The sequence below is a fragment of the Cavia porcellus genome, unplaced genomic scaffold (assembly GCF_034190915.1).
Source record: "Cavia porcellus strain 051 isolate PalLab524CR breed Dunkin Hartley unplaced genomic scaffold, mCavPor4.1 scaffold_31, whole genome shotgun sequence".
NCBI classification, from domain to species: Eukaryota; Metazoa; Chordata; class Mammalia; order Rodentia; family Caviidae; genus Cavia; species Cavia porcellus.
Genome location: NW_026947514.1, coordinates 27,329,960 through 27,353,406, shown reverse-complemented (window position 1 = coordinate 27,353,406; position 23,447 = coordinate 27,329,960). Strand labels below are relative to the sequence as shown.

Genomic DNA, 23,447 nt, shown 5'->3' with positions numbered 1-23,447 from the left:
ACATTGCAGAAGGTGTGACGGATAAGCAAGACTAAATAGCAAGTGAGAATGAAGGCTCAGGAAATTATCCAGATGAAGGACAATCAGGATTTGATGATGGGCAAACAGCAAGGCTTGGATGTTTTCTCTAGTTCTAGTTAGGATTTCTGCCTATTGCTCTAGAATTTCAGGGGCAGTGCTTTCTGGGTTTGGGTGTGATGAAAGGCTTTCTGAGAGCCTTGATCATCAGTTAAGATGACTCAAAAAATAGAAACCAACAGGGACCAAGTGATTCATTCATAATTCATTCATTATTCATTCAATCAGAGGTTTATGGAACACCTTTTCTATTAGGAAAGTGAGCTATAAAGTGAATACTCAGGGGCCTGAAGACCCAGAGGAGGAAGCAAATGAGGAAGGATGCCACGTGGGGTTTTGTTTGATTGTTTCTTTTTTGGTACTAGGGATCAAACTTGCGGTCTTGTGCTTACCAGACCAGGCAAGGGCTTGAGCCACTGAGTTAAATCCCCAGCCCTCCATGTGTTTCATTACAAGGCAGCAGGCAGAATGGGATGTCCATAGCTGAGAGGCCAAATTCAGCACATGAATATTTATGGAGCACCTAATCTCTGTCCTAGATGCAGGGAATACAGCTGGGAACAAGACAAAATGTAAAGGACATGACAGCAGGAGTTTACCTGCTAGGAGTACGATGACAAACCAACTTCCAAATGTTTGGTATGTATGGAGAACCATTAGTTTGGCTGGAGAGTTTCTGAAAGGACTGGGGAAGATCAGGAGATGCTATATAAATCAAGCTAATTGGTGGAGGGACTAGAGACCTTTAAAGGATTCTTGGGACTCTGTTACGACAAAGGACTCTAATCCTTGCCTCAGGGTTAGGGAGATAAGCAAGCGATCTGTGATTGTTTTCTTATATGTATTTGAAGCATCTGGGCCTCAGGGAGCCAAGTGTCACCACGTCTACCTTTCCTTCTTTTCAGGTAATCAGGTGGTCAAAAGCCTTGGTGCCCAGAAGAGAAAGGCTCCAAACTCGGACTGTTTTGCAAAAAGGTCTGACCCAGGGGCGATTCAGTGACCAACAGTCAGGCATCTTAAGGAAGACCCGCCTGTGCTGGCAAACAGCGCGGCGTTGTATGAGATTACCCCATCGCTTCAGATTGGGGAATAAGGGACGCCGGGCTGCAACCAGACCCACCCCACCTCCCTCCACCAATGGTTCGCTCCGAACACCCCTCGTGCGCGGTGAGTGCCGCGGCCCGCCTCGCTTCCGGTTGTTGTCGCCCCCATATCCGGTGTCCGCCCGCCCTCGGCTCCGCCGCCGCGATGCTGTCCCGCTCGCGCTGCGTGTCCCGGGCGTTTAGCCGCTCGCTCGCCGCCTTCCAGAAGGTATGATCTGGCCAGCCCGGGGCTCCGGCGCGTGAGGAGCGGGCCGGCGGGCGGACGAGCGGCCTGAAGGGCAGGGGCGTAGCGCGCCACCCGGGCCGGGCACCAAGGGCACTGGGACGCGGAGGCCGCATGCTGGGCGACCGGGGCCGCAGACGTCCTCTCGGCGGTCTTGCGGCTCCTGCAGAGCCCAGTGGCTCCTTATCTTCCCGAGGCAGCCGGTGCCCACTGCTTGCTGCTGGACCCCACCCTCTGTGTCGGGCTGGGGGACCGCGCCCGTCCTGACTGATGAGACCGGCTCAGTTTGGGAGGGGGCGCGGAGCAGCCCTGCAGCCCGATTCTGGGGGCCGCCTCTGTCCTGCGGTTAAAACCAGCAGGCATCAATTCTTTTGAGACGTTTAGGTGATCTGGCAGACTCTGTGTTGCAGAGTTACGAAGTTCACCTGTCATCAGTAATGGAGCATGTTTGAGTGTGCAGTTTCAAAAAGCTTTTTACCCACTCGTTTCATGTTGGGTGACATCGATAATGTCTTCTTTCTCAACAGGGGAACTGCCCTCTAGGGAGACGTTCCCTGCCTGGTAAGTTCTGCCCTTACGGTTACCAATTAAAATGCTCCTCTCTAGAGCAGAGCAATGTGAAGAAATCTGAGTCTGTTTCTGCTCGTGTTCAAAGACATTTCGGTTCAGATAGCACTGAAACAAAATGCTACTTTATCTAGCATTTGTTACGTATTCATTCAGCACATGATTACTGAAGTTTTTCTCTGCCTTTTTTTTTTTTTTTTTTAATTATTGGTACCGGGGATCGAACTCACGACCGCCTGCTTGCAAGGCAGGTTCTTATGCCGCTGAACTAAATCCCCAGCTTGATTACTTAAGTTTTTAGTACCTGTCAGCCACTGTGCTAGACCCTTACTACGAATATGGTGACTGACTTTGCCCTGGAGGAGCTTACGGGCTACCTGGGAAGACAGGGAAAATTGCTAATCGGGCAAACAGTCACAAATTGTAGTAAGCTGAGAAGGAAGCATAAAAGTGGACAAAAGACATTTCTTTAGGTAATGTTAAAACTGTGACCTGGAGGATTTGACAAAGCTAATGTAGTGAAGAGCAAAAGTTAGGGAATAGCAGTTACAAAGTCCCTGAAAAAGATGAGTTTGCCAGGGCTACTTTCTTTGAAGGAGAGTGTTGGAAGTCTAGGTTTTATCCCAAGTTTTTGTGTTGCTTTGCTTTTGGTGTCAGGGGGAGAGTGTGTGTGTGTGTTGTGTATATATCTTAGCTTGTTTTTTAGTAAATGCCTGGCATAATTCTATGTTGAATATGTCTCTTATTATAGTCTGACTTTGTGTTAAGCATCATTCTGAGTGATTTCTGTGCAATTTTTAATCTCATCAAATAACAAAAGATATATTACCACTATCTTTCAAATGAATAATACAAGATCAGAAACAGTAAGTGGCTTGACCAAGGTCACACAGCCAACTTGATTTAGTCAAGTTAGAGCACATGATTTTGTCCTTAACCTGAGCTAAGGTTCGCATTTACTCATGTACTCAACAGATCATGTGTTGAGTGTTCACTACAAGGCCAGGCCCTGTGCTCAGTGATGGGATGACAGATGGTCTCTACCCTCGAGCTTATGAGCCAGCTCCAGAGACAGGGCAAGTACACATAAGGACATAATTATATTGTGGTTACTAGGAAGGAAAGTACAGGGTGTGGTGATGGCTAGCATGATGTAGCGTACTTGGGAAGATAAGGAATCTGGGGAGAATGTGTATAAAGGTTTCCCCAAAGAAGCAATGTTTAAGTCGAGTCCTGAAAAATACCTGAGGCAGCCGGAAAAATAATATTGCAGGTAGAGACAATAGTTTGTGCAAAAGTTTCTAAGCAGGAAGGGACTTGACCAGTTATAGACATGGGAAGGATGTCAGCCTTGAAAGATAGGGCTGGATGTTTCAGGACTGTATAAAATACTTGAACTTTTACTTAAGGACCAGAGGAATGTAAGACACCTAGCACAGTGTCAGTTCATAGTGGGGTCTCAGTAATAAACTGTCTTTTCAACTGAGAAGCGTGAAAAATATCTGAAACATTTTTCTTAACTTTATAGAGTAGCATAATAGAGAAAAGAGCCTTGCAGTTGGGGTTTTGCATCTTGGCTCAGGGATTCACCTTCAACTAGTAACTTAACCTTGGAAAATCCTATTTATATATAAAATAAGAATAATGCCAGGTGGTCATTCTGCTTCAGAGAGTCTATGAGACTGAAAACCAGAATGAAGTCATACGTAAAAAAAAAAATTTTTTTTTTTTGGTATTTTTACCAGTACCAGGGATCGAACTCACAACCACAGGCTTGCAAGGCAGGCGCTTATGCCGCTGAGCTAAATCCCCAGCCCCATATGTAAAAATTTTTTACAACCATAAAACATTGTGGAAATGATACTTGCTGTAGGATAAACTCTAAATTGGACTCAGGTTTCCAGAAATCAGGGGCTGTTATATTTTAGGTCAAAGACATGCTATGCTTAGAATTTGTGCTGCTGTTTTCAGTGCTGGTTACAGACGTGACTGGCTTGACTCTCGGGAATATTTGTGAGGTGTTGGGCATAAGGGGAAGCTGTCTCTCTCAACTGGTGTCTTAGGAGGGGTTCCTAATGGATCTGAAGGGGGAAAAAGACGAAAAAGTATATTCAGAGGCGGCAGCTATAGTTTTTGGGTATTAGTTGAGAAAATGCAGTTATTTATGATAAGGATAGTTGGTAGGCAGAAAGGGTCTCTCACCTTGTTGAGAATGAGTAGGGTGGAAGACTTAAGGAAGAGCACAGGAACAGTGCTGCAAGGTGGGAAATGTATTTGCGTTGTTCTGAAATAAGCTGGAGACCTAGGTTTAAAGTAACTCTTGTCTTTGCTACTGGGTTTAGTCAGGAAAGCTTCTAACCCAATTCACTCAAACCTAGACCAAACATCCCTTGTATCTTCATTTTGATAATGTGAAGTTACAGAGTAAGCTGTCACCTGTCTTTTTTTCACACTATAGTTGTATTTAAAGATTTAGGGAATAGAGATATTTCATTAGGAAAATAGAAATAATATAGACAAATGAATTTCTAAGTTAAATAAGATGGTAAAACTCCTATACTCACCCTTAGCCTTGAATATCCATTTATCACTGCTGTTAAGGTTACTTTGCTGGAAAAGTTTGAGAAACAAAATGCAGAGTGATAAAAATTATATTGTTACCTACAGGTAGTTCTGCTGTCTTGGGGTCAGGGGATGAACAGAGCTCTTCCATCTCATATCCTGTGTAAGATAAGAGTTGTTGGTTAAGAGTTGTTTTGTTTCTTGCAGGGGTCTCCTTATGTCAGGGACCAAGTTACCCTGACAGCAGGAAGATTGTGTAAGTATCACGGAGAGTACAGATATGTGGCCACCAGGTATTTTCTTAGATACCAGTTCTAAATTTGAGCGTCTTGTTTTCTTCATTGGTCTCCAGACCTAGATTGAGGTGGCTGTGTTAAGTCAGTCCCTAGATCTAACATTGATGATCATTTTTATCTGTGGTAGACCTTGGGGGTTATCCTTTGCCATAGTTTGATCAAGCATTTAGCTGTTCTCAGGAAGTTAGATTATAACAAAAGATAACTTGGAAACCTCTTTTTTTATGGGAATAGAAATAAAAGAGTGCTTCTAAATATACTAGTTGGCTACAAGTGCAACTGAATGGCTGGAGGTCATGTTTATTAAGAGCATCCTCTTGGTAACATGGCTACTCTTTTTAAAAACAGTAAAAGGAAAAGACTAGCAGGTCCCTGGTACTTTGAATAGTTCAGAAGTAATGCAGAATTTGGAGAAAAGCTACCCATGTGTATTTCAGTCTGCTTATAAATAAATGTCACTTAAATGCTACCTTGCATTCTATTTTCAAGGTAGTAAAAGGATGCTCTCTAGTAACCTGTTCAAGAGCTATGAAGCTAGTTTGTCTTCAGGGAGAATCTTCAAAGCCAAGAGACAGCAGATTAACTCCTTAATGTGCATCACAATGAGTTTTGTTGTGTTTAATTCACAAAATGTTGCACTCAGTACTAGAAGTATGAATTCCTGTGCTATTTTCAGAGTGTAATTTGGCAATCATGAATATTGAATCATGTGTACCTGTTGATCTAGCAGTTTCATTTTTAGGAATCTACATTGAACTAACACTGTATACCCAGCTTTCTTTCAAAATGGCAGACATCAGGGTTAAGCTGTATAGCATTCACACTACAATAGTGGGAAAACATTACAGTACAAAACGACTGCATTTTCTGCTGCATGGTACAATCCCATTATAAACACTGTTTTTGCTATTTCTAATACTCTGCAGTGAACATCAGTACTTTTTTTTTGAGACAGTCTTACTGTGTAGCCCAGGCTGGCCTCCATTTTGCCTCAGTCTTCCGTGTACTGGAATTTACAGGTGTACATCACCATGCCCAGCTCATCAGTGGTTTTGTAATTTAAAAAGTTATTTAGGGAGACTCAACATACATTATTCATCTACAATTTAGATAAAAGTTGGACAATAGTTAATGCCTATGTAATAAATATAACAAGTGTTTGAAAGTAAATTATTAAAAAACCAGTAAACTTTAGATTGGATCATTCCTAATTGTGTCATCCTAAACTAATATATAATTTTGTGTTATGTGTTATCTTTTTTTTTTTTTATGAAGGAGGTACTTTATTTTTAAATTTTTTCATTGTAAAAATTGTTTGGTGTTTTTATTTAACAGGTAATTATGTGGTTCAAAATTCAAATGGCAAAAAAGTGTAGCCACATTGTCCTGGCCCCTGAATGCGGCTTCCCGCACTTTGTGTTACTCCTTAGTTCTTGTCTGCAGGCATTTTCAGTTCCCTCAACTCCCCGTGCTCCGGCTCAAAACCAGGGCCTCGGCATGCTCTACCCGCAGCCCTTTCGGTTTTGAGGCAGGATCTTCTAAGTTGCCCCAGCTGGCATCAAACCCTGGGGTCCTCCTGCCTCAGCCTCCGGAGTAGCTAGGATAAGAGGCATGCGCCAGCATGTGTGGACATGGCATATGCTTTCACGTGATTACTAACAACATTTTGTGTTCCGCATTTCAAAAACTTTTTTTTTTTACATTGTCCCCCTTGCATCTATGTAGACCTTATAAAATTATTTTGACATTATAAAAGTAAAAAAAGAAATAAAAAAAGCAGTTTAAATGTTTCAGTTTCCTATTGTAAAGGTGCTTGTTGAGTATCCTTGCAATACCCTTGAAGTAAAAAGTTAAAGTTTCCATCTGTACAAATCATTTTCTCAAATTATGTAAAGCTGTTAATCCTAGTTACTATAGATTTTTTTTTTTTTTGGTACTGGGCATTGAACTCATGACTGTGTGCCTGCAAGGCAGGCGTTTATGCTGCTGAGTTAAATCCCCAGTCCCTTTACCATATATTTCTATATCTCACATTCTTCATGTCTTTGTGCCTACAAGATGGTATCATTCTCCATTTTTACAATATTTAATGCAAATGCCATTCCAGAAAATGCCTTGGTCTTTGAGATTCCTTTGGAAAGAATCTAAAATGGACTATGTGCTCTCTCTGAGCAAAAGAACAGGAGATACCATAATGGCTTGCGTGGTTTTTTTTGTTTTTTGCATAACATCTTCTTTTACTTCTGAGTTAACTGTCATATTTGTTGCTTTATCTGATCTAAATCTGTAACCCTGAGGACAAATTCCATTATACCTGCTGTATCACCATATACCAGGAGGGCATGACTTATGTCTTACTTGAATTTGGTTAACCTAATTCAGAAGGAAAAAAACAGTGGGTCTCGAATGGACCAAGATACCTTTTTTTTTTCCTTTAGAGAACTAAATGTAAGTCTGTCTTTGTGAGAACTGGCATTTCATTGCAGTACAGGGAACTGTATAAGGCACATAGGCCACTAGGCTCTGGGACTCCCTACCTGCTGAGTCATAATCACTGGATCTGGCCTAGTCATGAGTACTTTGACAAGTTCCTCAGGATGACAGTGCTGGGCACCCTGGCCAAGAATCACTGATTTAAAGGGAAGGTGACTTGTAGTGCCTAAACTAGACTAAAATGTGAGTGATTTACATACTAAGGGAGTTAACTTTTCTGTTTCTTTTGCAGCATTGACAACAGTAGTATCTTCAGTGTTCGATATTTCAGAACCACAGCTGTGTGCAGTAAGTACCTGTTTTCTTATGAATGACATTGTAGTGGAAAGAGCCACCATTGGCTAAGTTTAATTAAAGAGAAAAACTTAAAAGGCGAGGGGAGGACTACTTGTGATTTTTGCTTTATTCCTAGAGGATGATGTGATTACAGTCAATACCCCAGCGTTTGCAGAATCTGTCACAGAGGGAGATGTCAGGTGGGAGAAAGGTAAGATTTAGTTTCTTCTCGTTAAATTTAAGTAGTTTTCTAACCCACTCCTTTCCCCAGTTCTAATCAGTAGAACCTCTGACTTGACACCTGTTTCTTTCATATGGATACATAGCTACATCCCCCAAGCTTTGTAGAAAAGGGGTGTATAATATTTTTGCTGAAACGCTCATGGCTGCTGGAGGCTCTCACCTGACAGGTAGACTGTGATTGTCTTTTCAGCTGTTGGAGACACAGTTGCAGAAGATGAAGTGGTTTGTGAGATTGAAACGGATAAGGTAAGCTTATCCTATATTGGAGGTAATTTTTTTTTTTTTTTTTTTTTTTGAGGTAATTTTTTATGATCAACCATGGGTTTCTTAATCTAAGGAAAGAAACAGGATTTAACTGTTCTTTAAAGATAATTTTTAACTAGCTCTAACCTTAGTTGTAAAAGTGTTGGAGTAACTCATTAAAAAGAAAAGCTGTTTGAGGTTATTAAGGGCAACTAGTTACTTTAATAACTTTAGCCACTTTATAACTAGTTTTTTTCTTTGTGATGCATAAACTGTTGCAGTTGCTTTTGTGTGTCTCATTTGGAAACACGTTAACTGAATTTGTTTTTAAGATTTCTATGTCTTGTGCTTGCTTCTGCAGTGTATATACTAAAATTAGAAAGATACAGAGATTAGCATGGCCTCTGGCAAGGATGACACACAAATTGGTGAAGTGTTCCATATTTAAAAAAAAAAAAGATTTCCATGAATGGATAGAGAGGGTGAATCTTCACAATAGCAGTGACTTGTCATTGCTCTGATTCAGAAAGGTGTTTTTGTGTGCAGGGACTTGAATAAATCATATTGTGACTTATGTTGAGGAATCGCCTTCTCTCTTTTTCCAGACATCTGTGCAGGTTCCATCACCAGCAAATGGTGTGATAGAAGCTCTTTTGGTACCTGATGGAGGGAAAGTTGAAGGAGGCACTCCTCTGTTCACACTCAGGAAAACTGGTGGTAAAGAAGTTCTCCGGGTGGTCAAGGTCTCCAGTGTTCCCCCGTGGCCTCGGGGCTGAGCGTGCTGTTCTGATAATTCCCTGACACTTCAGAGACTCTTTGGGGTTCTAGTTATCCTTAATTGAGGGTATAAGAAGAGTAATGTTGGGACTGGGGATTTAGCTCAGCAGTATAAGTGCCTGCCGTGCAAGCAGGCGGTCATGAGTTCGATCCCCGGTACCGATAAAAAGACAAAAAAAAAAAAGAGTAATGTTTATATAGCATGAACTTTAAATGTGGGGTTCTGGGGGAAAAAAGGTAACTTAAAATGCCTCATCTGTCCTTTCCATAGATATTTCTTGTTTCTTGCCCCATGGATGTTTCTTATATGGATCTTTTCTTAAAGCTACAAACAAAGGTTTTGAAGATAGCGCTCCCTTCTCTAACTCTGACTTCTGAATCATATGAGAGCTTTAAGAATAATACAGATAATTGGATGTGGTGGTGCGTGCCTATAATTTCAGCACTCTTGAAAAGCTAAAGCAAGAGGATCACAAGTTTGAAACGAACCTGGGCAATTCAGTGACTTAGTGAGACCCTGTCTCGAAATAAAAACTTTAGAAAAGGGCTAGGGACGTAGCTCAGTGCAAAGGTCTGGCTTCAGTCCTCAGTACCACAATATGTAAATGTATACATACATACAAATAACGTGTAGCTACCATCCAGAGGTTCTGATTTATTTATGTTCCCTTAGTGATTCTAATACACAACCAGCACTGACACCCATTGTTTTTTTTGTTTTGTTTTGTTTTGTTTTTATCGGTACCAGGGATTGAACTCACAACCGCACACTTGCAAGGCAGGCACTTATGGCACTGAGCTAAATCTCCAGCACTGACACCCATTGTTTTAAAATGAGAGAGTTATTTTTAAGTTACTTGTTTTGGAGAATTTAGTGTAGTTTCTGTTTTCTTGTAACATCTCAGGCATTTCTCTGGGGAGAAAAGAGAAAGAAAGAAATTTATACTGGTCCTCACAATTGGTATTTGAGAGATGTTTTTCTGACTTACTAAATGCTATAACTATTAACATGTATTTTTTTTTTTTTTTTATTTGTTAAAAGTCAACCAGAAAGATGTTAGATTACATCATTGAGGTTGATCAGGCCAAGCCAAGTTTGAAGTGGAAAAAACTGTACAGTAGTAGTTTAGGGAGTGATAATGAATCTTCATTGAAGTATATTTTCTGGTAATTCATTTTTTAATGTCAAAAGAAAATTCTTATAATTTAAATATAAAACTGGATATACTCTCCAGATAAGTAAAAATTGAAACCATCTGATTTAAAGTTGTTTATTATATGATTATCTCATTGATTTACGAGCATCATCCTAGATGGAGTGCTTTGAACTTTTAAGCTTAATGAGGCTGTGATTATACTATTTTTTAATGATGCAGAATATTCTAGCTGAGCATGGTGACACATGCCTGTAATCCTAGGATGTAGGAGGCTAAGTCAGGAGGATCACAAGTTCAAACCCCTTTGGGCCACATGGACTACATGGTGAGATCCTGTCTGTACCCCCCAAAAACGAAAAAAGTATTCTTTGATATGTAATGTTAAAATAGCTGAGTTTTATCAGTATTACTATAATTAGAAATGTTGCTGGGTGAGGTTGCTCATGCCTGTAATCCTAACTCTTGGGAGGCTGAGGCAGAAGGATGGCTGTGAGTTTGAGGTCAGCCTGGGCTACATAGTGAGACCCTGCCTCAAAAAAAACCAAAATAAACAGCAAGAAATGTTTACATTTCTGTGTACTTTTAACACTTGAATTTCCTGGGCTTGTTTTACTTGAAGGTTTTCATTTTCTTGGGCTCAGTTGATACTTTGAAAATATCTGCTGAGCTGAGTGTGATGATACACACTGGGAGGCTGAGACAGAAGAATTACAAATTTAAGCCCAGTCTGGGCAATTTAGTGACTTACTAAGATGCTCTCTAAAAGTAAAACCTAAAAAGGGCAAGGGACATAGCTCAGTGGGAAGGTACCAGGTGGCTAAGTTTGACAAATCAGTATTTATGTGACATGAAGGCAGCTAAATTGAGCCACTTAATCTGAGGCAGAGCATTTAGGGACCCTGGGGGATAGAGATAATGTCTTATACCATTGTATATATCTCATAGTGTCTTGCATATAGCAAATGTGCAGTAGACATTTTTTAATGGATTGGAAATAGGGCTTTTAAGTAAATTCTACTTAGAATCTGCGATTTGGTTGTCTTCATTCCAAACAGTGCCAGCAATGTCTATTTTTCTTTTTCAGCTGCACCTGTTAAGGCCAAGCCAGCCGAAGGTCCCACTGCAGCCCCAAAAGCAGAACCGACAGTGTCAGCAGTTCCTCCTCCCGCTGCTGCCTCCATACCTACTCAGATGCCACCAGTGCCCTCCCCCTCACAGCCTCCTTCTAGCAAACCAGGTAAGCCTCCAACGGAGAAAAACGCTTGTCAAATACCACACTCCCTTACTAATTATAGAACAGGTTGGCTGCTTTGTGGATCTTCAGACTTTGTATCTGAAGGTCTGGGTTTACTCCAGGTTTTCTGTTTGGTAGCTCTGTGACTTTGGCTACTTATTTCTTGAGATTTTACAGCTGTGAAGTCAGAGTGATATAATACATCTTAAAATATCTTGTTGACGGGGCTGGGGATTTAGCTCAGCGGCATAAGCGCCTGCCTTGCAAGCAGGCAGTCCTGAGTTCGATTCCCGGTACCGATAAAAATGAAAAAGGAAAAAAAAAAAATATATATATATATATATATATATATATATACACACTACACACACATATATCTTGTTGACAATTAAGTGATGGTTCAGTATGAGTACACTATGAGATGTTCCTTTCTCTTGTGATACAGCCATACCTTCTTTCTTCATTTTCAGTCTCTGCCATTAAACCCACAGCTGCACCTCCACTGGCTGATTCAGGAGCTGGTAGAGGTCTGCGTTCAGAACATCGGGTAAGCCTCTGAGGACTATTTTCAAGAAAGAGGTGGGGGCAGTATTGAGATTAATGGAATATGAATGTAATTGTGCCTGCCATTGAATGGATAGCAGTTCATGCTGTTGGCCTTGATAAAGAAATCAAGTGTGGAAAATGGCTTGTTTGTGGTCACATAACCATCAAATGATAGGACTAGAACCTGAGGTCTTCTCTATAATTGTCCCATGGTTTTTCCACCATTTTTTCACTTGTCCTGTAGTTTTTCCACTATGCCTTTTCACTAGGTTATGCTACCAATGAAATGCCATGTGTAAAGCATTTGCAGGGAATACCAACTTAGTAATACACTCCACACCATTACAGTGATGCAAACTTTAGAGAGGTAGTTTAGTGGGAGCTCTGGCCCTATATTTCCTGGATACTCAGCTGTAATTTAGGTATATAATACACAGTGGCAGTATCTGTCAGGTCAAAGATAAAATCTTAAGGAAGTGTGGTCAAGAGTGTGGGTTTGTCTGCCTGAGACTATTTTCTAAAAATACTCTAGCTTCAAAAGTTTCTTGCTTGTGAGTTTCTGTTCTACAATTAGCTGTTCTCATGAAGGTCTTTACCAACAGAAATTCTCTCTTCAGGAATGATTCTTATATGGCTAGACAGACCTATATACCACATTCTTCCTTTTTATGCGTTGGTTTTGGTTTGTAAATCACACCATTTCCTGGGGCCTCCATTCCTGGCCAAAATTTAAGCACATCTGAGTGAGTACTTTAGGCTTTTGTTTCCTCATTGTTGCTCAGAGAAGGAAAGCCACCACAGGAAAGCCTGGAGCTACTTAAATACAGTAGTCCTTGCCATTTTTCCTGGCAAACTTAACTGTCAGACTATATGGGGAATCCTTGAACCAGAGATCAGGTCGTCAATACTTTCCAACTTTCACTTTCAGGAAAAAATGAACAGGATGCGGCAGCGAATTGCTCAGCGTCTGAAGGAGGCCCAGAATACATGTGCAATGCTGACTACTTTCAATGAGATTGACATGAGGTGGGATCTCTATCTCCGTGTCTCCATGTTCTTTTTTGGGGAGGTGGCCCCAGCAATAGCCCTCACCTATTGCTGACTGTAAAACTAGCTGGACAAGGAAGAGGTACTTCTTGGCTTTGTTTGCTGTTGATTTGTACAGGACAACCCTTGGTTGGCGTTGTTTTCTTAATACAACGCCTGCATCCTCTCTGATGTAAGAAACTTAGCCTTTCAGACTTTTATACCTGAATCTTGTGATTTCTGATAAATGAGGCTAGTAATAGTTTTAAACTCCAATGACTAGTGTTAGATTGCCAACCAGAGATGGGGCAACCAGGCCAGTAGGGCCAAATCCCAGATCTGGTCATGGATGGAGAACCCCTGACAGAATTTCTTCAAGCCAGAGCTAGGGATTTAGCTCAGCAGCACAAGCACCTGCCTGGCAAGTGCAAGGTCATGAGTTTGCTCCCTAGTACTCCCCTCCCCCCAAAATTTTGGAGCCAGATCCCTGCATACTGATTTCTTTTCCCACAGTTCACTGTTTCTTGTGCATGTTCCTGAGTGACTCACAGTCAAACAGGGCTTTCATTTCTCCCATCTGTAGTAGTGTAATGGAAAGCAGAAACAAAAACATCAGAATATTAAAGGGACTAATTCACTGTGCCCATTTCTGTAGTGACCTCATTTGTTGATTCACCTGTTTTCTTCAAAATCTTTTTTTTTCTTTTTTTTTTTTTCCCCTCTAATACTGGGGAATCAAACCCTTGGGAGCTCTACCAGTGAGCTACATCCCCAGCCCTGTATGTATGTACATATATGTATGTATATATGTATGTGTTTTGAGATAGTTTCGCTAAGTTGCTCCCTGAGTACTTGAATTAGAGGTGTTGGCCATTGCACCCAGCTTTCTTCAAGATTTTGATTTATGCAAGTATCAGTACTACAGGGAAGAGAAAGTAGTTGAGTGTAACAAATATATTTTGTGTGTTTATTATCTACAGGAAGGTAAAATATAAAGGGGGATATAAAAAGAAGCTCTGGCCCTCTACAGCTTATCATCGGGTTTAGATGAACCCAAAGTAAAATGTAGGAGGAAAAATGAGTATGAAATAGAAAAGGAGTGAGTTCATTTTTGTGTGAGATTGGAGGCAGTAATAGCAGGGGAAAGGTCAGAGAGGCTTTCCTGGAGAAAAGAATTTTTAATTGGCTTTCAAGAAGGACTACCATTCCACTGGACATGACAGTGCCTGCCTGTAATCCCAGCTGCTTAGGAGGCTGAGGCAGGAGGATTGCAAGTTTGACTTAGCAAGTCAAACTTAGCAACTTAGCAAGAACCTATCTCAGGGCTGGGGATGTAGTTCAGTGGTAGCATCACAAAGCCCTAGGTTTAGTCTCTGTTACGTCAAGAGAATGTGATTAGCGTTTTAGCAAGTTGCATTGCAGAGAAAGGTCATTCCAGACAGTGTGAACAATCTGGACCATGACAGAAGCAAAAGTGTAAGAAATAGTCAAAGATAATTTCTGCCATGAAAAATATGTATAGGAAAGAATGGAGTATGCTTCTGAATGTTTTGAATGGCAGGGTAATAATTTAGATTAAATCGAGACTTAAAGTCTTTAGGTCATTTCTTTGCTTCCTTTTATCTAAAGTATTAAGTCTATTCATCTACTTTTTTTTTGAGGTACCAGAAGTTGAATCCAGGGCCTCATACGTGCTAAGCAAGTGGTCTCCCACTGAGCTACATCTCCAGCCCTGCTTTTCCACTTTTCATCAGAGAAATTTGTTTTCCTTTGGAAGGGGTCTGAAAAATAAAAGGTTGTGGCTAATGGGCTGTGTTGGGGCATTGTTGACAGTTTGTGCTGATCTCGGTAGATGTCATCCATTCTGTTAGGAAGCTTTCTAAAGAGACTGGATGTCATTTCAGCCAAAGATTTCTCTTCTGCCCGAAGTATGTAGAGAAGGACCTTGCCTAATGAATCACAAAGGCTACAGCTTATGTTTCAGTGCATTAGGGCCAAATTGAATTGAACTTTGAAATTCTATCCAGTTTCTTAAGATGAAACATGTAAATATTTGTGACCCTGAAAGGTGCAGTTGGCTCAACAGCCTTGATTGGAAGGTAAGTACAATGGCTATATTATTTCCTTTCAGCAGCTAATTGAGGTGTCACCTAACAGGGGTCTAGAGTCTCACTGTAGCCAGTAATCTGGTTTAGATCGAGTGCCCTTTGGTCCTGTATGGATCGGCTAACCTATAAGGGCCTTTCTGAGACTTCCGCTTTTCCCGTGTTGTTCCAGTTCTGCCTCCAAGGGCAGAGCTCTGAAATAGAAACTCCTTAATGACCAGACAGTGGCAGTCAGGCAGGTTTGAGAGCAGAGATATTTATCACTTCTCTTTGCCTCTTCTGCAACACTTCTGTCTTGGGAACCAGTAATGTCTTTAGAGTGGTAACCCTAGCACTAAATAGGGTTAGACTCAGGAAAACAAACATTTAAAACCCAATCAGTCCCCCTAGGAAATTTTCCTTTTTTAAAAACAGAAGATCTGAAGGAGATAGTTAAAGTTGTACTACTACTTATCTTTCTTGCTAATGTCGGATTAAGCCATTATAAAGGGAAAAGGAGATTTGGGCATTTAGGCCTGAGATAAAGTTAAATTTGATTTTTGTCTTGAAATGCTATTCCGATAAATACAGAGGTTTCTGCAGCAAACCATTTCACACTAGCTTTACAGTGTGTGTGCGAAAAAATAGTCCAGTGTCCAAAAGCTATTCAGATTGAAAAGGCTTCTCAGCAGTGAGGCCCTGCTGCTGAATCTGAAGGGGACAGGCCTCTTTCCACATGGGACCACTTTTCTAAGTACCAAGGAAAATATACCTATTAAACTAAGCTTAAGGGCAAGCACTACATCTTAATTGTCTTTGTGTCTTGGTACCCAGCCCTGATGTAAATGTGGTGATACAGTGCCTGTTTTGAAGGAGCAAACAGAACTGCTAACTTCGAAGGGATGAAGAGCGAATCTGCTGGAAAAAACACAGAGTTTGTCCTTTCCTGTATAGCTTTTGTTCATGTGGAGAACCCATACACCCAAACCCTTTAGGTGGTTTTTTTCTTTTTTTAATTTTTCTCTCATTAGAAAGGAATTCCTTTTTTCAGTGGTGCTAGCTAGGGATTGTGCCTGGTAGACAAGTACTCTACCACTGAGCCACATCCCCAGCCCCATGTTTAGTGGCTTTAAAAAATAATTCTGACAAATAGGCATTGTTTACTTAGTAGATTTTGCTTAAAACTTCCCCCCCCAAGATAGCTCATGATTTTAACGTAGCCTGAAATAATTTCTCATCTAGGGCAAGGATACTGGTGTGCCGTAACGTAACTGCTCCTTCATTTTCTTTATCACTGAAACCTATGACTTCTAGAACATGAAAAAGCCCTGTAAAGGCCTCATTCCACCCTAAAAGAGAGATTGGCTCTGATTATTTTTTAATTAATTAATTATTTTGATGTACTGGGGATTGATTGATGGAGCTACATCTCCAGCCCCTTTAAAAAATTTTTTTCAGACAAGATCTTGCTAATTTCTTAGTTGCCTAAGCTGGACTTCGATTTGCAGTCCTCCTGCCTCAGACTTCCAGAATAGTGAGATTGCAGACATGTACCAGCATACCCAGGTTGGCCCTAATTCTTTTATATTAGGTTTTTGTGAAAGAACAAGGTTGAGCCGGGCGTGGTGGCTCACGCCTGTAATCCCAGCACTCGGAGGCTGAGGTGGGAGGATCATTGCAAGTTTGAGACCGGCCTGGGCTACAACGTGAGCTCAAGGCCAGCCTGAACTGCACAGCAAGACACCGTCTCAAAAAAAGACAAAAAAAGAAAGAAAGAACAAGGTTATTGTGTTGACCTTTAGTGAAATATTTCAAAGCTTGAGCTTAGGTAAATGGTCTAGAATAGGGAAAAGCTTACACAGTTGTGTATATGGATAGAAACTCAGGAAAAGTAAAAAATCAAAACTTCTTTTGTGGTCACTTTCTTTTGTAACATGTTTTTCAGTAACATCCAGGAAATGAGAGCTCGGCACAAAGATGCTTTTCTAAAGAAACATAACCTCAAACTAGGCTTTATGTCAGCATTTGTGAAGGCCTCAGCCTTTGCCTTGCAGGAACAGCCTGTTGTAAATGCAGGTGAGTCTCTTGTGGCCAGAATTGCAGAGGTTTTAGGAAGTATGTGTGTGAATACAGACTACTCTGACATTTTGGGGTCAGCACACTGGGCCTTTTTATTTCCTAGATGGGAAATAGGGCCAGTTTCCCCAGGGATTCATTGATTTACTTTCGTGAAATACCTTTGGTTACTGTCTTCCCTCCAAACGGCCAGAGCAGTTTCTCTTCCCAGTGCACAGTGTGGCGGCTGCTTTGACTGCTTGTCCTCCAGGCCATCTCATGTTGGGATGGAAGCTTGTAGTCTGGCTATCCCCAGGACCCCCAACCCACTCACCTGATGGGCCTATGATCTGGGGCCTGACTTCCACACTTGATATAGGCTGTAGGTTGATCTTTGATCTCTCTGAGATGAGTCTCTTTGGGAAGCCTTGGGGTTGGCCTCTCTTGAGGAGTTGATACTCGTTCTTTCCTTTTGAATCATTCACATCATTGACATGCTGACTTGACAAGTGGTTTTTTCCACGTTGAGACACTTCTGTGTTCTCTGGAAGGCTGGAGAGAGGGGTCAGTGACATTTCTGCAGTCCTCAGCAAGAGAGCTAGAAGTAAGGGGCCCTAGTCCTTTCCTTACTGTACTCTAGGTAGGTAGAAGGGCTTTCTCTGCTTTGCCTGATATGTTCTCTTTGTTTCTCACATTCTTACATCTTTTTGACTGGTTTTCTCTGTGTTTTCCTTTGGCCTCCATTCTGTACATTCTTCTGCCTGTACACACTTGTGAGCATCTTGTGAGCGTCAAAGTTCTCTTGGTTTCTATTCATTTTACATGCTTTCATTGGTGCCTTGTCTAATACTAAACTTAGACTCTTGTTCTGTGGAAAAGAGTCCTAAGCCTTTATTTTCTCATGAATGCTAGATATAAATGTGCCATCTCACACTGACATAGTTAAAAGTTAGATACCAGGTTGCTACTGAATCTCTTAGTAAGAAGCTCCCCCTTCCTCTTGTGAGCAGGGAGCAGAATAGATAAACCCTGACTCCTTTGCCATTTGCCCTTTTGCAGCACTTATTAACACTGTGCAGTCTCAGAGGGCATGAGCAGAGCTAGTTAGCCAGAACGTAGTATGCTCACATCCCATGAAAGTCAGTGTGTTGATCCATTCTGAGGACTGCCAGAAATGGATGCTGCTTCCACACAGAGGAGTCAGCAGGGAACTTGGGAGATGGCTTTGTTGGTTGGGATGGGAGTAAGTACAGTGCCAGCTGCCATTTGTAAATTCATGCTGTTTGGCCAGCCCACACTGTATCAATTACTATTAAGGCAAATGTTAGCTTATTAACCCTAGCTTGGGAAGTGTGTGTGACATGTGTTTTTTCTTACAGTGATTGATGATGCAACCAAAGAGGTGGTGTATAGGGACTACATTGATATCAGTGTTGCAGTGGCCACTCCACGGGTACGTTGGGGCAGGAGGTGGAAGTGCTGATCTTGAATCCTCAGTGTAATTGTGAAAAAGCAGAAGATATGGGAGAGATCATTTCTGTAATTCTGTATTTTTAAGTGGTAGTTTGTAATTTTTTTTTTCTTTAACTGTACCACCTTCTTATTTATCTTAATGTTAAGCCTTAATACCTTAGGCTTTCTTTTAATTGCAGTGAGTAATAAAAGGTATTGTGAATAGGGGAGACCATTAGCTTGAATCAAGCAAGTTTATGTAAAAAGGGTACTGTTAATTTGCAACTGAAGACAGCCTTTCACTGTTTTCAGGGTCTGGTGGTTCCTGTCATCAGGAATGTGGAAACTATGAATTATGCAGATATTGAACGAACCATCAGTGAACTGGGAGAGAAGGTAAAGTAGGCAATAGCACATGTACAAACTGTTGGGAAGAAGGAAGAGAGTCTGTAGAAGGCTGTATTCTAATTCTAGATGCCAAGAAAGGCAGTAGCCCATAAGAGCTAAGTACAGACATCAGCATTGGCTTACCATCCTCAGGTGACTGAAATCTTCATCGAGGAGGCTTGCTGGGGGGGAGAATGGTGGGCTGGAATCATGCCTCTTCTCCAGGGGAGCACTAGTCAGTCTCCTTGGCTGAATGACTGTCATGTGGAAGCTAGAGCTGTCACTAGTATCTCAGATAGAGCTTTCTGGATTGACTTTCTTTGGGTGAAAGAACATGTTTCAGTTCTGAAATTTCTGTTTTTAGGCCAGAAAGAACGAACTTGCCATTGAAGATATGGATGGTGGTACTTTCACTATTAGCAATGGAGGCGTGTTTGGCTCACTCTTTGGAACACCCATCATCAACCCTCCTCAGTCTGCCATCCTTGGCATGCACGCCATTTTCGACAGACCAGTGGCTGTGGGTGGCAAGGTAGGAACCTCACTTCTCAGGTCCTAATAGCTAGCTGATGCTAAGAAAGAACTAAATGTTTACTAATAAGTTAAAGCAATCACTATAATTTCAAGCCTAAGTTACATCTCTTAGTTTTAACTAATAGAGTGTAGATGCTAATTCTAAAAGTGTTGTACAGTCAGCATCATTTGGAAACTGAAATGCAGATTCTTGGAGTCTTTCCCAAAGCTACAGAACCAGGTGTACAGACAGTTGGAATGTGCCTTACAAGTTTGAGAACCATGGAGCTGAAGAGGCTCATACCAGGCAGTCGTGAGTTCGATCCCTGGTACTGATAAAAATGAAAAAGACAAAAAAAAAAAAAAAGAGGCTCACACCTTCATCTGGGATTAGTTGACATGCTTCATTGCCAGCTGGGAACTGAGGGACAGAGTTAGAAATGTACTCTTTGCTCCTGGGAAACAAAGAACAAGAAAGCACAGTTTATGAGCTGCAGAAGTATATGATCAGACTTAAAAGTTTTCTGGCAGTTTAAGGAATGAGGTCAAAGGGCTTCAGCTAGTTCTTAAAAGATAGATTGGTAGAAGCTGGGGATTTAGCTCAGCGGCATAAGCACCTGCCTTGCAAGCAGGCGGTCATGAGTTCGATCCCCGGTACCGATAAAAAGAAAAAAGGAAAAAAAAAAGACAGGTTGGTAGTAGCTGGGCATGGTGTCAGCACTTGGGAGGCTGAGGCAGGAGGATACTGCAAGTTCAGAGCCAGCGTGAGCTATATAGTGAGTTCAAGACTAGCCTGAACTACATAATAAGACCCTGTCCAAAAAAAAAAAAAGATTTCTACAAAAAAGCTTTCTGAAACATATGTTTGGAAGAGTTCTGGATCGTTTACTTTTTTGTGACTCCAAAAACCTTAAATCTTGTCCCTTGAAAGTGGCCATGAGCCCAGGTTTGCATACATTGTGGGACCTACAAATTTATTTCTTTATATGGAACTCTAGGGTAGAGTTGTGCCTCAGTGGTAACGTGCTGGTCTAGCATGCACAAGACTAGTTTGATCTTTCAGCTCTGCAAAAGTGCTTGAGTTGTAACTGGAAAGTGCTTAGTGGGCAGCTGAACTTAAAGAGAAAACCTCCTGTATCTTCTGTATCCGAGATATTAGTGACAGCTGTAGCTTCTACATGACAGTCATCCAGCTGAGCAGACTGACTATTGCTTCACTGGAGAAGAGGCATGATTCCGGCTCACCTTGCTTTCCCAGCAAGTCTCCTCTGAGATTATAGATGGGTTAGAGGGCAACGTTGTTTCTTGTTTATTTTTTTAGTTTTTTTTTTTTTTTTTTTTTTTTTGGCTTTTTTTTGAGACGGAGTCTCTATATGCAGTTAAGGCTGGCCTTGAGCTCACGTTGTAGTCCAGGCTGGTCTCGAACTTGCAATGATCCTCCCACCTCAGCCTCCCAAGTGCTGGGATTACAGGCGTGAGCCACCACGCCTGGCTCTCTTGTTTAAATTTTTTTTTCTGAGTAGGAGAACATTGCAGTAAGGGTAAAGGTAGTCTTTGGAATCGTCCTAAGTATCCAGGAGTAACATTACTAGAAAAGGCTTGGAAGCAGGAGATTTCCTGTGGCCGTGTGTGCTCATCCCACTCCCTTCAAGCTGGAGGCAGATCTCTTATCCTCTCCTCTTTGCAGGTGGAGGTGCGGCCTATGATGTATGTGGCACTGACCTACGATCACCGGCTGATTGATGGCAGAGAGGCTGTGACTTTCCTCCGAAAAATCAAGGCAGCGGTAGAGGATCCCAGAGTCCTCCTCCTGGACCTTTAGGAGGAGGCCACACGCCCTACAAATCAATCATGCAGGAACTGAAAAACCAGACTTCTTCCTGACCCCCATGAGTCCCAAGTTAGCCTGGTGACAGGCAGGCACATTCTGCTGGCCTCGAGCAAGGAAGCCAGGGCACTATGTAACCAGCAGTCACAGGTCGTCTCTTGTTATCCCCACCAGGCTCACTCTCATACCCTTCTCTTGCCTTTAGATATCTTATTTGTGTAGGCTTGAGAGAGAGAGAACTTTAATGGATGCTCATTAATATTCCTGCTTTTCTTTCATTAACCCTCTGCAAAGATGATTTTGCTTCTCCCCACTGCTAGTATACCATAGGGAAACCACTGGGGACCATGTGACAAAATTTCCATCTTTGGACAGTGTTCTCCAGAGATGTCTAGGGAGGATACTGTTCTTCCCACGCTCAGCAGCATCTTTCCCAGTTGTCCTCCTTCTCACTTGATGCCACCTGTGTGGAGGCATTGAACACAGGCGAAGAGGTGCTGCTTTGCTTCTTAAATGGCACCGTCATACTCAGTTGTCAGTGACTGCAAAATGCCTCTTCTACCTCTTCCAGGCAGCACAGGCCAGGGAACCAGGGGTGGGCTTGAATGCTGATTGGGAGGAGAGGGCAAAGTCCTTGTGAGGTCATACTGTAATCACAGATGGGAGCAGAGCCCAGGCCTGCCCTCACACTCTTAAGTCAGTGGCTCACCCAGGAAAACTCATTTTGGCATACCCTACAGAAGTGTGGTCATGCCAGTCCTTCGCAGGCTGCTAGGAGCCGTCCTAGTACATTGTTTTTGTTTAGTGCAGATGCTAGCACATCACAGCAGTGGACAGAGCCTGGTCACAGCAATGTTGAGAGCCAGAGAGCAGAGGCATCCTTTGACCAACTCAGATTGACTTGAGCTTTTAAGCTCAAGTTATTTAAGCAGGTAGACCAAGATGCCATTCTCTTTCTCCCCATGTGTGGCCGCAAGGGAATGGGGCCTTGACTCTTCCCATGCAGGGACACTGGTTTAGGGGAGGGTGGAATATGGTGGGGACTAGCCCCGAGGTGTCAGTGCTTGGTGGTGAAGTGGCCGATGTCATCTCAGGCACTGCGCTTTGGGTCTGGGCAGTCATTGAAGTTCCTTGGAGCATGGCTGTGGTCATGAAAGCTGCTGGACTTGTGGCTTTGTATCCACTGCATCCAGGCCTGAGACTGCTGGCACTTGACATAGAGCCATTAGTGCAGCCCTTTTTAATCTTGAGCCGAGAAGCAAGGTGGGGAGGGGGGAGGGCCAGTACTGAGTGCCTGCAGCATTTGCTACTCTGTCTTCACCACGCAGACCTTGTCTCTAAAATATTTAAAGAACTGACTTTGAATGAAAATTAAAGGGCAAATATTCTCAAACAAGGTCCCTGCATCTGTGCTGTTTTTGGTAACTGAGGTCGTACAAGTGCTGCTACATTCGCTTTGAAAGTCCAGTTGGCTGTCCTGTGGAGTCCTGTCCTTTTGACATAAGTTACCACCATACTAACACTCCAGAAGTGTGAACCCTCTGCCAGCTGAGAGCATGCTTTTCTCCAAGACTTGGGATTCCTGACAGAGCCCCGTGAGCCTGGCAGACCAGACTCTTGAAGGAAATTTGTGCTTTGTGCTGGCTCCCTCAAAATGCCAACAGATAAGTTTTGTAGGGGTTTGGAATATTTCTGGGGTGAACTGGGGAGTTGGGACAACTCAAAATTTCACTTGGTCTTGATCATGTGTGCACTAGGGTGCTCCAGATTAGTGTGAATAAATGAGGGAAGGTCACTCAGGAGGAAGAGGAGTCTGACAGGGTCAGTGGACAGCATCGGGAGCTAATCTAGACTGATGGCAGGTAACAGGCAAAACAGTCCAGCTTTCCATGTACCCTGTCTTTCCACATAGAATCCTTGTCTACTGATTGGCTTGAAAATGAGACCATCCTATGGAGAAGGAAGTAGGCCACAGAGGGGAGAACTACAGCTTGTAAAAAGAGAAGGAAAACAAAAACCAGGCTCACGAAAAGAGCTTGTGAATAGTCTGTCAGGTCTAGTCCTTGGTGTGAGAGCATTCATTCTTCTAGTGATCCAGAGCAGCCTCATTTTCTTGAAAGATCAATCTAATCTGGTCAAGAGTATTCTAAACCGAGAGCCCGATAAAGAGCCAAGATGAGCAGTGTGTCTTGGCTGGATGATGCTTTGCTTCATGAAGCAGTGGTTGGCAGTGGCCTGAACTCCTGAACTGGGAGGATCGTAGGAGGAAGAGCAGATTGGAGGCTGGCTGCGGCAGGCACTGAG

General features: G+C 42.3%; 1 protein-coding gene and 1 pseudogene across 2 annotated transcripts; both read left to right on the top strand.

Annotated features, from left to right (window-relative positions):
* The first annotated feature begins 1,254 nt into the window (after positions 1 to 1,254).
* Dlst (dihydrolipoamide S-succinyltransferase) lies at positions 1,255 to 22,539 on the top strand. Of its 2 annotated transcripts, XM_003472420.5 has the most exons (15): positions 1,255 to 1,389; positions 1,932 to 1,965; positions 4,741 to 4,789; positions 7,555 to 7,610; positions 7,735 to 7,809; positions 8,032 to 8,087; positions 8,690 to 8,801; positions 11,103 to 11,255; positions 11,723 to 11,799; positions 12,727 to 12,824; positions 16,854 to 16,984; positions 18,343 to 18,416; positions 18,728 to 18,811; positions 19,167 to 19,334; positions 21,003 to 22,539. In XM_003472420.5, the coding sequence occupies exons 1-15, from the start codon at positions 1,327 to 1,329 to the stop codon at positions 21,135 to 21,137; spliced, it is 1,365 nt and encodes a 454-aa protein (XP_003472468.1). In that variant the 5' UTR covers positions 1,255 to 1,326; the 3' UTR covers positions 21,138 to 22,539. The 2 variants fall into 2 exon arrangements, with proteins under 2 accessions (XP_003472468.1, XP_063097202.1); XM_063241132.1 differs by lacking the exon at positions 4,741 to 4,789 and having other exon boundaries at positions 7,737 to 7,809.
* LOC111757603 (U6 spliceosomal RNA) lies at positions 8,432 to 8,532 on the top strand (annotated as a pseudogene).
* Positions 22,540 to 23,447: the final 908 nt, after the last annotated feature.